The sequence below is a fragment of the Anguilla rostrata genome, chromosome 10, assembly GCF_018555375.3.
Source record: "Anguilla rostrata isolate EN2019 chromosome 10, ASM1855537v3, whole genome shotgun sequence".
NCBI lineage: Eukaryota > Metazoa > Chordata > Actinopteri > Anguilliformes > Anguillidae > Anguilla > Anguilla rostrata.
In genome coordinates this window covers 33,110,356-33,125,817 of record NC_057942.1, presented here as the reverse complement: position 1 = coordinate 33,125,817, position 15,462 = coordinate 33,110,356, and the positions used below count along the sequence as shown (strand labels likewise).

Below are 15,462 nucleotides of genomic sequence, written 5' to 3'. Positions count from 1 at the left end.
GGTAAGACATATCAGGCAGTCTTCTTGTGACTATTATTCTTCTATTTCATTGGGTCAAAAATTGCATTCTGAAGTCTCGCCAGGCCACAATGCAGAAGTCTTTCAGTGGCTTCTTTAAACCACATACACCACAGAGGAAGGTTAACTTTGTTTCTTCCAAACAAAGATTATCTCACCAGGGTGGAACAACACCATACAGACACTATGGGTCTCCAGGGTGCAGGGGTCAGTACGAAGCATATAGATGTTGCTGCTGAGACTTGGGGTCAAAAATCTCAATACTGATATTTTTCACATTATTACAAGTCTCTGCTTGCCTTACTTACACTCCTGAGTTGTGTTGTCAAGGGGGAGGGGGGGGGGGTCACATAGTCCAAGTTTGTTGTCTACCCAAAACAAGTTGTTCCAAACACTGAAATCAATGCTAGATAAAGCTTCAAAGAAATCTCAGGAAAATTCTTCGAAATACAATCTGCAATGGACTGAGAAAAAAACATTGTAGTTCAAGGTACTTGTCTGTGAGACAAAGAAGTGTTTTGGCATACCAGTGGGTAAAAAAAGACTGCGAGGTCATCAGGTAAACAGTTTATTATAAAAAATGTACTACACTATAAAGTTTAAGGAAGTATTAAGGACACGGCATTCCAAGACATGCTTTAAGAACATAATGGTATAAATAGAAGAAATATTCTTGTGCAAAGAGATGGCTGTACACATAGTCTTACTTACACCTGTTTCCTTTCCCTCGGACCTCCACTGGGTCAAAGAAAAGTACAAATTTTAGAACAGCCCCCTCGAAAATTCACAATCATTTCACATTAAGACTTTTGAAGGCTACCGTTCTTCCTACAGTCATTCATGGTAAGAATGTGCCTTTTTGGAATGAGAAAATACAATTATTGTTTTATTTCCCTTTCAGAGATTTAGTTTTACAGCTCGGCTGCAACGTAACCATGAGAGTCCAGAGGCAACCCAATTGTCCGTACGTAAATGGCCGCCACCCTTTGTCTTTGTGCTGTGCTGTTGTCTTTGTAGTATCCGGCAGACACTTTGACAACTTCACAAAAAGAGACGGCTATAAGAAAATGCAGCACACGCTTGGATACGTTGCCATTGTGCTGTTGTCTATGCAAATATTGAAACCCTTAAGATATAGTACATTCCAGTTGTCCTGTTTTTTTTGGGGGGGGGGGGGCAATGTCACCCTTTTAATGATGCCTTTTGGATCCAACCAACAGAGAAAACATGGGAGGGAGAAAAGACAAGAGTATATTTCTTGAAGGCCTCTGACGTTATTTACAAAATCATTACATGTGGGTACATTCTCATATACTGTTACAACTGTTCACCTATCTGGGTCATTGAAATAATGCACTGCCTTACCAAAAACAAAAACGTTAAAAAATATCAAAATGGTCTACTTAATCTGGTTGCATTCATTTAGAAAAATCTTGTGAAACATTGTTAATCGGTTAAAAAACTGTGACACATGCAGTGTTTCCCACCGAGTGCTTTGGAGAGCAAGCTGGGCTTTTTCAAAATGGTGCCTCACAAAATATTAGGATGGGTACAGTTAAACAGTTGTAGCAAAACTTGATCACGCTTCTAAGAACACTTGCATGAAATTTACCCTTTTCTTAGTTTGACTCGAATACAGATGCTGTATTGGTGCAAGCATGCTTGCATGATTTTATAAATATGCTTTACACGGTAAGGGGACGAGGTGAACACACGCACGTCAGAAATTTAATAAATGTAAATATCTGTTTTGTTTTTTTTAATTGCAATGATGCTCATGGGACATTTTGGTTTTGACATTTTGTTTTTCTCCAAAAATCAAATGAGTCAGTTTGGTGGAATAAATATGACAGAATAATCGGCCTGTGTATTCATAATCTGCTGCTTTAGGGAGCAGCCTTTAAAAGCGGATCTGTGATACCAATACTTTCGAACAAATGCGGCTAAGAAATAAAGCACTTAAAATGACTGAACAGAAACATGATGAAATTAACAATGCAGCTTCTTTAGCTCGGACTTCATCTAGTGAGATTTTGTTTTTCTCGTGTTCCTGAATCCTCAGAAGATATAAGCCCTTTTTTTCTCCCATTCTTCCACAATTTTGGTAGATCTGGAATGTATACGATGTGCACTTTTAACATCCCTTCGTCACAGAAGCGGAGTTAGGGGTGTCGTGGTTAACCTGTTGTGTTCCGGCTGGAAAAATAAGAAAAAATACAGGGTGACAAAAGTTTACGGGTCTAAGCCCGTCTGCTACCTGTCTGTCTCCAGGACTAGCACTTGTGCTATTTCCTCCCCTGAAGATTACAGTTGGATAACACTGCTTTACCTTGCTATATTCACTCTGAGAAAACAGGACTGAATTCCTCCCAAGAAGCAGCTCTCTGTGGATCTCTTCCATCTCCAGTACTGGAATTTCACAGGGTTGTCTATTTCTAGGTAGGTATGTTTGTTTCTTTTCTTTGTTGGGCGTTTCCTCCAAAAGGGGGCAAAAATTGTGCGTGGAAACCTCTTTTGGTAAACACACCTTCCCTGGCAAGGCTCTTTTGGGGAGGTAGAGGGCTCGTCTAATACAATGGTCTAAAAGGATGGTTAGACTGATAACAGCAAACCATCACACAAAGGCACTCATTTTTCTGAACTCTTTACAGTTCATGCTGCCACACATATAATTTAAATAGTTTCTAAATTTAAGAATTTTTAAGTAAACGGCTAAAAGCAAGGACTTTATTTTAAATACATAAAACAATCCCAGTTTCATAAAAGAACACCGAATGTTGATGAAGTTTCACAAAAGCGGCTATCAATTAATTATGATGTTAATGAGATAACAATAAGGTGGCAGTGGCACTAATTTGTGTTTGGGAATTTACAAAAAATAAAAGTTGCATGAATCATTCTTTCGGGGCCAACCAGAAAAATAAACCATTCATAAAAGAAGGGCCTCGGTGAGGACACCAATCAGATTTAGGTTAGCTTCCCTGTGGCTGTTGACTAGTTTTTGTACAGTGGAGTACTGGAGGAGTGGGCGGTCCCCATAAGGATTGCACTTAGTGTCCCAAACCTTGCTCTCCTTCACCGGGATATGACCGAGCTTATAGAGTTGTAGGACGTCCCGCCGTTGCAGGTGGGGCCGTAGCTGTCCGGGGCGGGTGCCTCCAGGTTGACCCGGAAGACGGGCGCCGCCTTCAACAGGAAGTCGGCGGCGTCCCGGCGCCCGAGTTCTCTGAGCCGGGCCATGAGGACGCCCACGGTGCTTTGGGGCCGCCCGCTCCACTCCTGCAGGAGCACGGCCGTGGGGCTGGGCTGGGACGTCCCGTTGGGGGGCGTCCCGTTGGGGGCGCTGTACTTGGCCACCAGGTCGGAGAGGCCCAGGTTCATGGCCAGCAGGCACCAGTCCTTCCCCAGGGCGTCCGGGGGGTCCAGGAGCCGGCTGAGCTTCCTCCTGGCCAAGAGGCAGACCTCCGACATGTGGACGTCGGTCCCCACGCTGCCCTGCTGGTAGACCTCCGCGCAGCCAAAGCTCAATATGCTGCTGAAGCTCTCCTTGTAGCCTCCCATGGTGTTGGTGAGCGAGGTCTCCCTTTGGGCCTGGGCCCTGTGGAAGTCCCTGGGCTGGTAGATCATGGCAGGGCCGTGGTGCTCCCGCAGCTGCTGGGGGCTCAGGTAGTATTTGGCTGTCAGGAGGCCTGGGAGGGTGGTGGCCAGCAGGCTGTCGATGATGCTGCAGATAATGTCCAGCAGGCCGTAGCACTTGACCCGGTCCGAGTCGGGCCCGCGAACCTGCACCTCCACGCCCTGGCCGTGGTTGACCAGCAGCACCATCACCTCGGCGCCCGCGTGCGAGATCTTGGCGCCGTTGTTCCACAGCCGGACGTCGTCCCCCTCTGGCTTCTGCTGGTGGCTCCAGCGGCAGAGGTTGACCTGCAGCTTGTGGAAGAGCCCGCAGGGGAAGGGGGTCAGGTGCTCGGCGGGAACCACCCTCACCCCGCCGTAGACCAGCGCCTCCTCCTCCTCCTCGGTCCAGGAGCGCTGGAGCCCGTTGGTCTTGATGAGGGCGGGGATGTCCACCATGGCGGGGTTGCTGAGGTCGCGGGCGCACACGTCCATGGCGTCCAGGATCTGCAGCAGCTCGTCCACGTCGCTCTCCCCCACCAGGCCCTGCACCTCCTCCAGCCGGTAGCGCCCCCTGTAGTGGTGGATGGCCTTGGGCGTCTCTATGGACAGGATTTTGGCCAGAACGCCGCCGCAGAGCCAGCGCGGGTCCAGCAGCACCACGTCCTGCACGGTCTCGCTCTGCATGATGTTGATCTGCGTGGGAGAGAGTGCGTAAAAGACGGGGTCAGGAGGGCCAGCCGCACCCAGGCTTCAGTCTACCCAATCATGGGCTGCTGTGTACGCTTTAAAGTTTCACGACTGTGAGTCAGCATGATTCATTACCAAAAGGCCAGTACTGGAATGTGAAATGACTAAACAGCGACCTCTAGTGGGACAGTAATGCCGGTCGAGTAGAACAGAACAGCTTAGGGTGAGGCTTCAGCAGTCTTGTGCCAATTATTTTCACAGTTTACACAGACCGGTGGTTCCCAGCCCTGCTCTTGGAGTCCAGTAGGTAGTCACAACAACCCTATATTGGGACACTTGATTCTACTACTTAGCAGCTCAACAATCTCAACGATCTCTATCTGTTGAATGAGGTGTGCTTTTTTAGGGCTGGAGTGAAAACCGACAGTGCGGTAGATCTCCAGGAACAGGATTGGGCAGCCCTACTTCAAAGTTTCCCAGCTGCGAGTCAGGATGATTCATTCCCAAGAGGCCAGCACTGGAATATTAAATGAGTGAAGACCGACCTCTAGTGGCACATTGCTGCTAGTCAAGTAGAAAAAGCTAAAGAAATTATTAATGTGAGTCTTCAGCAGTCTTGCGCCAATTATTTCAGTTCACAGTCATGATTTCATATAGACTTATAAATGCACAGAATACCTTTCTTTCATCTCTCATAACACAAAGCTCTGCTGACACGATGCAATTGTATCTTTTAACTCTAGTACCAGTGGTGGTTTTCTAACCGTGTTAGATACTAGTTGTACTTCACATCTGGCAAAAAGCATCTGCTGAATGCCTGAATTATAGCAGCACATTATGAATGTGCAAGGCTGATAGATTGAGTACGATGATGATATGAAGATGTGAAGATAATGGATGTGAAAACGGATGTGGTAGATGTGAAAACTGATGTGAAGATGGATTTGGTGAATGTGAAGATGGATGTGGTGGATGTAAAGATGGATGTGGTGGATATGAAGATGGATGTGGTGGATAAGAACATGGATGTGAAGATGTGAAGTGGAGCGCAAGCGTACCTCCCCCATACTGTGCAGCTGGGAGGCCACCTCCCGCAGGTCCTCCTCGCTGACCAGGGGGTTGATCTGCTCCTGTACGTCCAGCACAAACTGCTGCAAGGACATGAGCTGGTTGGGGCCGTTCATCTTCCTCCAGGATGGCAGCGTGGCGATGATCTTCTCACACAGCATGGTCATGGGCTGGCACGTCTGAAGGAGAGATACTGAACACTGAGTCCCATAGGGAGCTTTACACAGAGAGTGAGAGCCATAGGGAGTTTTATACAGAGAGAGAGAGCCACAGGGAGCTTTACAGAGAGAGGGCCATAGGGAGTTTCATACAGAGAGAGAGCCATAGGGAGCTTTACAGAGATAGAGAGCCATAGTGAGCATTATACAGAGAAAGGGCCATAGGGAGTTTTAGTATTGGGAGTATAGTATTCTATAATTTTAGAATTATAATAAATAGATTTTGTGATTTTTGTTTTGAAAGCAAAATGAGTAATATCATTTAAATATCAGTTTCTAGACAAACAGGTGCAGAAACCCTCCCTGTGTGGGTAACAGTCAAAGCGTGAAACTTTTTTTTTTTTTTTCAAGGGCTTGTTTGAGACGACGAGGCACAAGGCATGTTCTAACACATCCCCAGCAGGTTGTTTGTAGGGAACAGGACATTTTTGCCATTCTCATTCAAACGGAGACTTCATTAAAATAAAAGGTGTGCGGAAGACTTACAGAAACGATAGAATTTCGAAGTTCCTGAAGATGGTTTCGCAGCAGTTTCATGTCTTTTGAGTTGGACGCCCCGGCATCCATGACAAAAAGCTTATCAGAGATCTGCAGGTCATGGCCAAACCTAGAAAATTATTAAAGTAAAATTTGGAGAAAAAAAAAACCTTTAACAGTAAATTCATTTAACTTCTGTTATCCAACATTTTGAAATAAAACCACAAGGAATGCACAGAGAATGACCACAGAATGTGTACTCGTTGCAATGACTCAAATCACAAATTAAAACAGATGGCACAAAGTACATAACAAACAGGTCACAAGGCTCGGACTTCACAAGGCTCGGATACCTGGCTCGGACTTCTTTAAGGAGAGACCTCTCCTTGTCGTAGCCAAACTCCCCTCCAAAGGCGCGAGGCAGGTTGACAATGTCTGCGTGTGTGGCCACCAGCACCACCTGCAGGGGGTTTTTTGTCTTCCCGCTGAAGGCTGGACATTAAACAAAAGGGTCTGTGTGAGTTACCTGAGTTACATATTCTATGCTTTATTAAAGTCAACAGGGGTGAACAAGGCTATCGCTGCAGCAAAGCAAAGGTTCCCTCCGCATGCATTCCTAAGCAATAATTAAACTCTATCTAAAATATGGGGCTTGATAGCTTTGTTCACACTTACTAGAGACCACAATTTGCAATTTGCTCGCAATTTGCACGACTGAGACGCATTATTATTAATTAAGTCCTCAGATCAGCCAAATGTAAGGGATATTAATGCATTCTGGAATTTAATAATGCAAGCAATTAACCACCAATTTATCCCTTTATGAGTCAGTTTTTTGGGAATATTTTTTCTCAAAATTCTAAGTCAGTCTTCTAGAACTCCATCGCACTCAATTACCAGTAGTGATTGTTACATCAGCATTAGAATGTTCGGTTAAGATCGCTTATGTATGATCTTACACTGTAAAAGGGTTAATGGAGGCCAAGGCAACTTAAAACCAAGCTAGGCTGGTGTTATAAAAGGCCATTTGGAAAGAAAAGAAAGCACAATGTAGAACAATTCCGAACGAGACCAATGTAATCAGCAATAACACTAAAATGCACTAAAAACTGTAATTGTCTTTTGTATGCATGGAGCAGGAACTACTTACTCCAAGGCAATAGCAAAAGAGAACATTGAAATATAAAATACAATCAACCAAACAACCAAGTAAATGAATGAGGTGAATTAAAAACAGATGAAAGCAGTGGTGTACACAGGGTGGGGCTATGGGACACAATACAGTCAATAAGGACACCGTGGGCACACAGTGCACAGAGCCTGTTGAAACCAAGGCAAGGCCTTCATATCTGCTCTTTCCTCCAAGTGTTTTATGCTTCTAATGATAATTGCCCAGCCAAATAAGATTTCACCTTGCTACCTCTGAATGTTCCATCAGAAAATGCCAAAAATAAAGCAAAGAAAGGAATGAGAATGTCTGACAGACTGACTTGTCTTTAAAAAATGTATTTATGCTGGCAACCTGCTGATCCAGTGTGAACTTCACAGACCCTTCAGTAAAAGACTTGTTTTCAATAGATGATCATATGGGCTTAGAATGTCCTTGTTTTGCAGCTGGCTTGGATGGCGTCGTTAAGCTCATTGCAGCCGGCAGATACTGTTACAGCTCCTTTTTTTTTTTTTGTAAATGCATCAGCTCTCAAGAGACAGGTCAGACCTGAAAGACACTGTACTCCTACGCCATTACACAAGGCACTGGGCTCCAGGAAGACTGATAGAGCTCTAGCTCTGAGCCTCTGAGCCTGTCTGTGAGATGGGGGAGGATGCTAACGGCTAAGAGCCCCGAGAGATTACATCCGTACCTACAGGGGCGTAACCACAGCCAAACAAATACCAAGGTCAAGACTCTGGACGAGTGGGGTTAGGTGAGATGGAGGAGGGGGTGTTAGGCCAGGGCATGCACTTTTTCACCTTTTAATTTGTTAATTTAACTGAGGACGCATTTATCAGTGTAAATTCTGGACACATGCCCCCAGATTAGTCTTAAATTTGAGAAAATATAAATATTCTTTTATATTTAATAAAGACCATTCATTCCCCTCCTAAATGAATTGCAGCTGATGTTCTTACTAACCAATGAAATTGAATACAGGCTTTAGAAACGGTCATGGAAAAAAAAAAAACAAAAAAAAACACAGAGCACATGACCACGCCGTCCTCAGGGGCAGTTTAGGTCCTGCGTACCGATGTTGTCCTCGGGCAGGGTGAGGGACTTGAGCAGGTTGAGCCAGAAGGTGACCTGGTTGAGCTGGACCTCGTACGGCTCCTCCAGGCTGAAGAGGACCAGGTGGATGGCAGTGATGTCATTGGCTGCGAAGTAGTCATAGCAGCAGTAGTAGACCGGGTTGCCAGAGAATTCCCACACGCAGAAATCCCCCACTCCTGACAGACAAAGAAAGGAACATTCGGGATGTTGAGGTCGAACACAGATGCTTATGTATTCTCTGGTATGCATAAATATGTTTACAATAAACACTATGACCTGCTGTTAGGACCAATAAAAACACAATCAATTAAAAATGAAATGGTAGATATTCAGGGGGGAGTCCTTTGGGATTGCAGAGCACTGCAAGAAAGTCTGTCTAATCAAACACTTAATGTCTTCTAATAAAAATTAAAGTCTTATTTTGTTCTCTCAAGCAGAAAATATTAGCTTTGTATTAAGTTACTTCTTGCCTGATAAGTGAAATTGTCCCCATTGGCAAATCCTGAAATGAACCAACCTGTCTCATCTCATTGCCAATCTTTTTGTCTTGTTTAACAGAAATAAGATTAAGTCGAAATGTCGAAAAGACTAAAATGCTTGTTAAGACTGACTTAGTCTTTGGTTTTTGCAGTGGAGAGAGGCTGAACCACGCACCATTGAGGTTGGCGTTCTGGATGTCGATGGCCTTGGTGGTCTGGTCGTCGGCGGTGGAGAGGGCGCTGTGGACGGGGGAGAAGACCTCCAGGACCCCCTTGGTGAGGCTGGGCTCGAACATCATGCTGCGGCTGCGCACGCTAACATTCTCGCACCCGGGATACAGGTTGGAAATACTGACAGAGACTGGACACACACACACACACACACACACACACACCAGTTCACTGATTACTCGCTTACATCACACACCGACAGCAAATGTATCCACATATATCTGATTCATATACATTAATATAAATTAAATACTTTAAAGCAGAAGTGGGCAATGAGGACCACACCTGTTCCCGGCTTTCATGCCAACTTCAGACCTTAATTACTTGATTAGCACCAAAATGTATGCCATCTGACATTTTAACTACATTTCTTGATAAGTGCATGAATGATAGCCGCAGGCTGTGCCTGTGTCCCTATATGAAACGTTTTACTGTGATCTAAAGCTTGAGTGAACCAGTATTGGTTTATATAGCCAATTAGCTCATTTAGCCAGGGTAACTGGAGGAAACAGAAACCAGCACACAAACCAGCCCCCCAGGAAAGGAACTGCCCATCTCTTGATTTCAGAGACAGTATCTTTCTCAACAAGAGCTGTGCCCCAATCAGGATTTGAACCGGAAGCCTTCTGGTGAAATGCGTGATATCATTAATCAGCAAAAATTCCTAAAATAGCCTTTCTTAATATGAGGCAAACGTGAAAGTTTCATGATCCACAGCAATTCTTTGACATAAGTAGTTCTGCACTTTCACCAAAAGATGGCGCATTTCCCACACAGAAGACCTGGTAGGCAAACCTCTCTTGAGAGCAAACCTGGAATCATCCATGGTGACAGGAATATCCCTCTTTCGCAGAGTGGGCGTGGCTCATTTGCATACGGCCGGCGGGTTTAAAGTAATCACGCCGCAGTCCTCAACACCCGATACTCAGGCGGACGACGTGTGTAGACCAGACGGAGCTTTGTCTTGTAACCCCATTCTATCAGATCTATCACTGGCAACCCAGACAGGATTATATGCCGCAGAAAAAATATACATACACTGTAACCCGATGGCACTTGGACAGGTAAACTGAACATCGAGAGCCAACTAGGAGGTCAGGCAAGGCTGCCGTTCCAATTCACACACCACTATCTGCTAACTCTGGATGCCAAATCTCACCAAATATGAGATTTTAATTCCCGCTGCCACCTTCAAAACTAAAGCCCAAACCCTGGCTAAACCATGGAGTGTGTGTTTTTTTTAAAGAGGAATGATAACAGGTGCGCAGGAAAGACTGATGCCGTAAACGGTTCGGTATAGCCGTGAAGGATTCGGCGGCACTGGAGCGTGTAGCCGTTAGTCACACCGCGCCGAACGCATCGGACACGCCTGACGGATCGCGGCTCCTTCCCGCCGAAGTAAGCCCCCCCCCCCCCCCGTTCCCGCCGACGCGTGACGGACGCTTACGGGCGAGGTGACGGGACGGCACCGCCCGACGCGCTTTGATCTGCAAGAGCGGAGGTCAGCGAGGCAACAGGAGGAGGAATATCTCAATGAAAGAGCATTTTGCAGCCATTTTAGCCCATCAAGGCACTGGGCTTCTCACTGCACCTGCAGTACTAATGCACATCAGCACTCTGTCAAGCATGCTGCTGAACAGACCCAGGGCTATGCCGCTTTTATGAGAGCTGACAAGCTATTGTGTGTGTGCTTGTGTGCGGGGGTGGACTTATCAGTACCGTATCAGCGCACAGACCACTTAAGTCCTTTCCATCAATACCTCTGAACTTGTTGAACTGACGAGACTATTAGTACCCTGTCCAGCTATTGCAGCGAGTTCCCATCACTCTCAATAGAAATGAGAATGACTGAAATCAGCTTGTTTCCCGGAAGGAGTGCAACTTCTTTAAGGCCGTTGCCAATGAAAAGGTACAATGGGGCTGCTGAACTCCACCTGGGAGGGGGGCCACAGGAGTCAGGTGGGGGGAGGTGGGGGGGGGTGTGACCTTACCTGCAGGTTTGTTGAAGACGGGGGAAGAGGGGGGGAAGCGGGATGAGTTGGTGGAGGAGATGCGGGGTCGCCTCCTCCTGAAGAAGCTGCGCAGAATCCCGCACTTGAGGGAGTCCAGCAGGGTGCTCTTCCCTGAGCCCGAATGGCCGAACAGCTTCACCTTGATCCGCGGCTGCGGGGTCTGGCTGGCCCTCAGCTGCTGGATGTAGCTGCCTTTGTGCGTGTCCTGGAGCGAGCGCACAATGTGAGGTCATGCGTTGTTACAGTGCACAGAGCGTCATCAATGCAGTAAACTTGGCCTGAGTGTGTCAAGGCATTTCTGATGAGAAACACCACCCCGCCACCCCCCCTACACAAACACACACAAGCACAGGCTCACACACACTCACACACACACACACACACAAGCGCACACACACTCATCGCCACCAGTGTCATCACCATTGACAGTTTGTGCCACACTCAAACAGCAAGGCTTGGATTTTACTAGCTCTGTGACTAACATCACAACAGAGGAGGTGTGTGTTAGAAGAGCATGCAACTCTGTGGTTGAGTAACATATTCAATTAATGCCATTATTCAGAGAATCCAGTTATACTGAATACATTTCAGAGGCACACAGCAGTTGAAGCAGTGGCTCACAGTGTTACCTTTTTAAGCATCCCCAGTATAACATTCCCATGAGCGACAGGCACACAACACACAACAGTTGAAGCAGTGGCTCACAGTTACGTTTTTAAGATTACCCAGTAGGACATTCTCATGAGGGACACACAGAGCAGTTGAAGCAGTGGCTCACGGTGTTACCTTTTTTAGCTTCCCCAGCAGGAGAGCGATGTGCTCGTGCTGCTCCATGCTGGCCAGGTCCTCGGCCGACTTCCCATCCTGCGGAGAGAGCGGGAGAGTCAGGGATTGATCCACAGGGCCGTTTTTTGGGAAAAGGGCCACCCGCGTCTCGCTAAGCTCCCGTGTCTCCGAGATACCGCTGCGTTTATTTTATTGATGGGCGCCGCAACGCTGCAAGAAGCCGGCAAAGCCCTCGTCCCGAGCGTGACCCCCACAGAGTGCAGGGGCACCGACTCACCCCCAGGGGGGGGCTACCACTGAGCGCCGCACCCTCAGAGCGAAGGGGTACTGACTCGCCCCTGGGTGCTCCCCTAGGCGTGTCAGCCACACGGGTCCTGTGCCGGGACAGGACGAGGTGTGGGACACCAACCCCAGGCCTGCGGACACCCAGCTTATTTCTGCACTCCAGTTCGTAACGGGACAACCCAAACTGGCCAGTTTCAAAACCACCTGTGGACTGCAATGGCAATGCAATAAGCTACTGTAAGTGTCAGGACTGCACGTCCGCATTAAATAGTCTTTTGTCAAAAAGAGGGCTGTTGTTAGCATGAAGCGTACAGATCCTCATTAGCACAGCAGTTGATTATTATGGTCTTCTGCACCCAAGAGTGTGTATGCGCACACTGACTGTTTGCATGACGCGAGGCTACATTAATAAAAGCGGTTAGACGTTTATGTGAAATTAACACCGGCGGTCGACGCTGCCGTTTAGTCTCAGAGCTATTACTGAGGTAACAGTCGCCATCCCTCTTTCCCTACGCCGAACCCACACAGGAATACATTAAGTGTGCATTAGGTAGCTTTGCCGCGTGCAAACTCTTATGCGAAACGAGCTCGGGAAATTGTCGCTAACGGTAATGGAAGGAGACACAATGGGGCGCATCTCACAGGCGAGAAACGGCCGCGTTCAAACGCGTTCCGGAATCAAAGCGGGGGCAGGAACGGCCCACCGGGCAGTAATTATTCATCTGTCTAATAGGCCTGCGATTAAACAGGACATTCTGCTGCCAATTACTGTGTGCGAGAGAGTGACTACACAAGTGGGGCTCTTTAAATGGAGATGGCGTCTCTCTCTCTCTTTCATACGCACTCACACAAACACGTACACACACACTCTCTTTATCCCACTCGTACACTTTTTCTCACACAAACGCGAATGCACGCACGCACGCACGCACGCACATTGATTTTTAATGGCCCTCAACAAAAAAAAAAAGAAAAAGATAGTTTAATGTCTCAAGGACACATGGAGGGTTTTGACATTTCATGGAATGGAGTCCTTGAAATGAAAATGTACTTCTGCCACAACAAGAGCACAGATCATTTGCATTACAAAGCAAAATACTGAGTTGGCACACCATATCTCAGTGTCTGCCATAAAGAACACACAGAAATCATATTTAATACGAAAAAATAAGGAGGAAAAACTCCTTAAAAAACATCCAAGAAAGGTAGTCTGGACAATATTGTGGGAAGCAGAATGATTTTTACAGGACACTGGTGAGCCCATACACAATAAAGAATGAATTATAGATACTAATACCCATTTCATATACTGCACACGCCTAGTGCATCCACATGTCATACAATATTAATGCTATAAAATATGGCGAGGTCAGAGAAATCCATGAATTGTTTCCCCTACTGTATATACGGTTCCAGTATGAACATTCCTGCTACTTCCACCATAAAAGTGATGGATGCACGCACCCAAGATGTGGATTGAATGCGATTCCGCAGCGGATGGTGGAGCGAGTGCGGTTATTGATTACTCGGGTCTGACGCGTCAGGGAAGGCCTGCCGCTCACCACACGGCTCACCTGGGCTCCCCTGCGGCTGGGTCCGGAGTGGTACTGGGAGATGGGGCCCCGCTTTCTAATTAAAGAGCTTTACTGGAGGGGGGTGGGGTGTGGAAGTGGGGGGGGGATGCTGAGTGAGAGCTATGCACTGTGCCCCCCCCCCTTTCCCCGCAGCTGGAAACAGTAGAGACTCGCTCTGTGTGTGCACACACTCAAACACAGCTGCTCAGTGTGAGCTCTCAATTGCACGTCTATAGCCTGTGCTGATGTGCATTCGGCTGCGTGCAGATGTGCATGCTTGCTGTGTGTTGAGCACACCACATCTGTTCCTCTGTGGCTTACATCACCTGCTTTCAAGATAGGTCTTACTTTAATCTAACAGTCATCTGCATTCTTATATTATACCCAGTTTACTGAACAATCAGAATTTACCTTGCTGTTTGTTCAGAAGCCCCTAACCTCCCCCTCTTCACGTTGAGTATACTGCTGTGGCACAGGGAACTTGTGGGAGAATTTTGCAGGAATTTGTTACCATAAGGAACATGACATCTGAACACATTATGACTAATTAAAATGGAAACAAATCCCCGGCAGGTGGGCCACTAATATTCACACAAAAGAGACTGCTGTAAATTCCAAGTTCTTACACAAGTGCTACAATTGTTTTGTGCGAGTCATCAAATTAAATGCTGAAATTAATTACGCTTGGATTTCTGCTTTCCACATGAATAACTACAGACATCGGCTATAAAAATGAGACTCCCATGTTAACTGTGAACTATGAAAGCTACTTTGAGTTGGTGGTAATTTCTGAAGAAGTGCTTCTCAGGGCTTACGTTGGTGATGGCGTCGGTGTTTGCTCCAGCAGCGCAGAGGTGTCGTACGACTTCGAGGCCTCCGTTGGAGGCAGCCAGGTGCAGGGGAGTTTTTCCGTACTGCCGGAGAGGAAAGAGGACAGACCGTTACACACCACACACGCTCGGACTGAAGACCAGCGAGGGGAGAGTGGCTCTCCACGGCTGTCCGATGACTATGGCGGTCCTCTCCTCCCGTTGTTTAACCATGCTTCTTCTAAGATTAGAGCTGCCACCACATTTTACGGTTCAAGTAAATCATGATAATGACAATAACCCGCCTGCAACCTTCATGAAAAAAACACACTCTTTCAGCTTTAGCATTCCTAGAATTTATCACTTCTTGCCAGTTGTCAAGAACATAGTACAGAAGGTAAATGAACGTTGAATTGTCGAAAACTAAAAATAAACACTCAAATGATGCCACAATAGGGGTTTTACCTCACCATAGTGTTATGGCAATAGGTAACCTCAAATAAACAAGTCATATTGTATTTAACAATAAAATTATGTTGAATTATACAGGCTATTGGGCATGCCCAGGGCATGTCGGGGCAAACACTTACTTTGTTGGGGATGTCCAGGCTAGCTCTGGCCTCCAGGAGGAGTGAGACGATGGGCAGGTTGCCGTCCTTGCAGGCGATGTGCAGCGGGGTGTTGCCGTGGCGATCCAGGTGGTCGACGTAGCAGTGGTGGCCGAGCAGGCACTTCACCACCTCCACCTGACACCTGCGCACGGCCAGGTGCAGGGCAATGTGGCCGTCCTGAAACGCACATGCTCAGTCAGCGCCCCTGCGTCACCTGCAGCTCTCAGCCCTTATGAATCACTTCGCCCTTTCACATGTGAAAACCACTATTTCACGTGTGAATTCAACATTTCACATTTGAATGAATATATTCACACATGAAA

The 15,462-nt window shown here is 46.8% G+C and overlaps 1 protein-coding gene across 3 annotated transcripts in view; it reads right to left on the bottom strand.

The window, feature by feature from the left end:
• Positions 1-573: 573 nt before the first annotated feature.
• dapk1 (death-associated protein kinase 1) overlaps positions 574-15,462 on the bottom strand; it is a 60,538-nt gene continuing 45,649 nt past the window's right edge. For all 3 annotated transcript variants that reach the window (XM_064296597.1, XM_064296598.1, XM_064296599.1), the window contains exons 17-26: positions 15,119-15,316; positions 14,535-14,633; positions 11,861-11,938; positions 11,054-11,279; positions 9,007-9,192; positions 8,331-8,528; positions 6,440-6,578; positions 6,096-6,216; positions 5,382-5,570; positions 574-4,329 (exon numbers count right to left, since the gene is read on the bottom strand). In XM_064296597.1, coding sequence (XP_064152667.1) covers positions 3,094-4,329; positions 5,382-5,570; positions 6,096-6,216; positions 6,440-6,578; positions 8,331-8,528; positions 9,007-9,192; positions 11,054-11,279; positions 11,861-11,938; positions 14,535-14,633; positions 15,119-15,316 — 2,670 coding nt within the window. In that variant the 3' untranslated portion in view covers positions 574-3,093. The remainder of the gene's footprint in view (positions 4,330-5,381; positions 5,571-6,095; positions 6,217-6,439; positions 6,579-8,330; positions 8,529-9,006; positions 9,193-11,053; positions 11,280-11,860; positions 11,939-14,534; positions 14,634-15,118; positions 15,317-15,462) is intronic.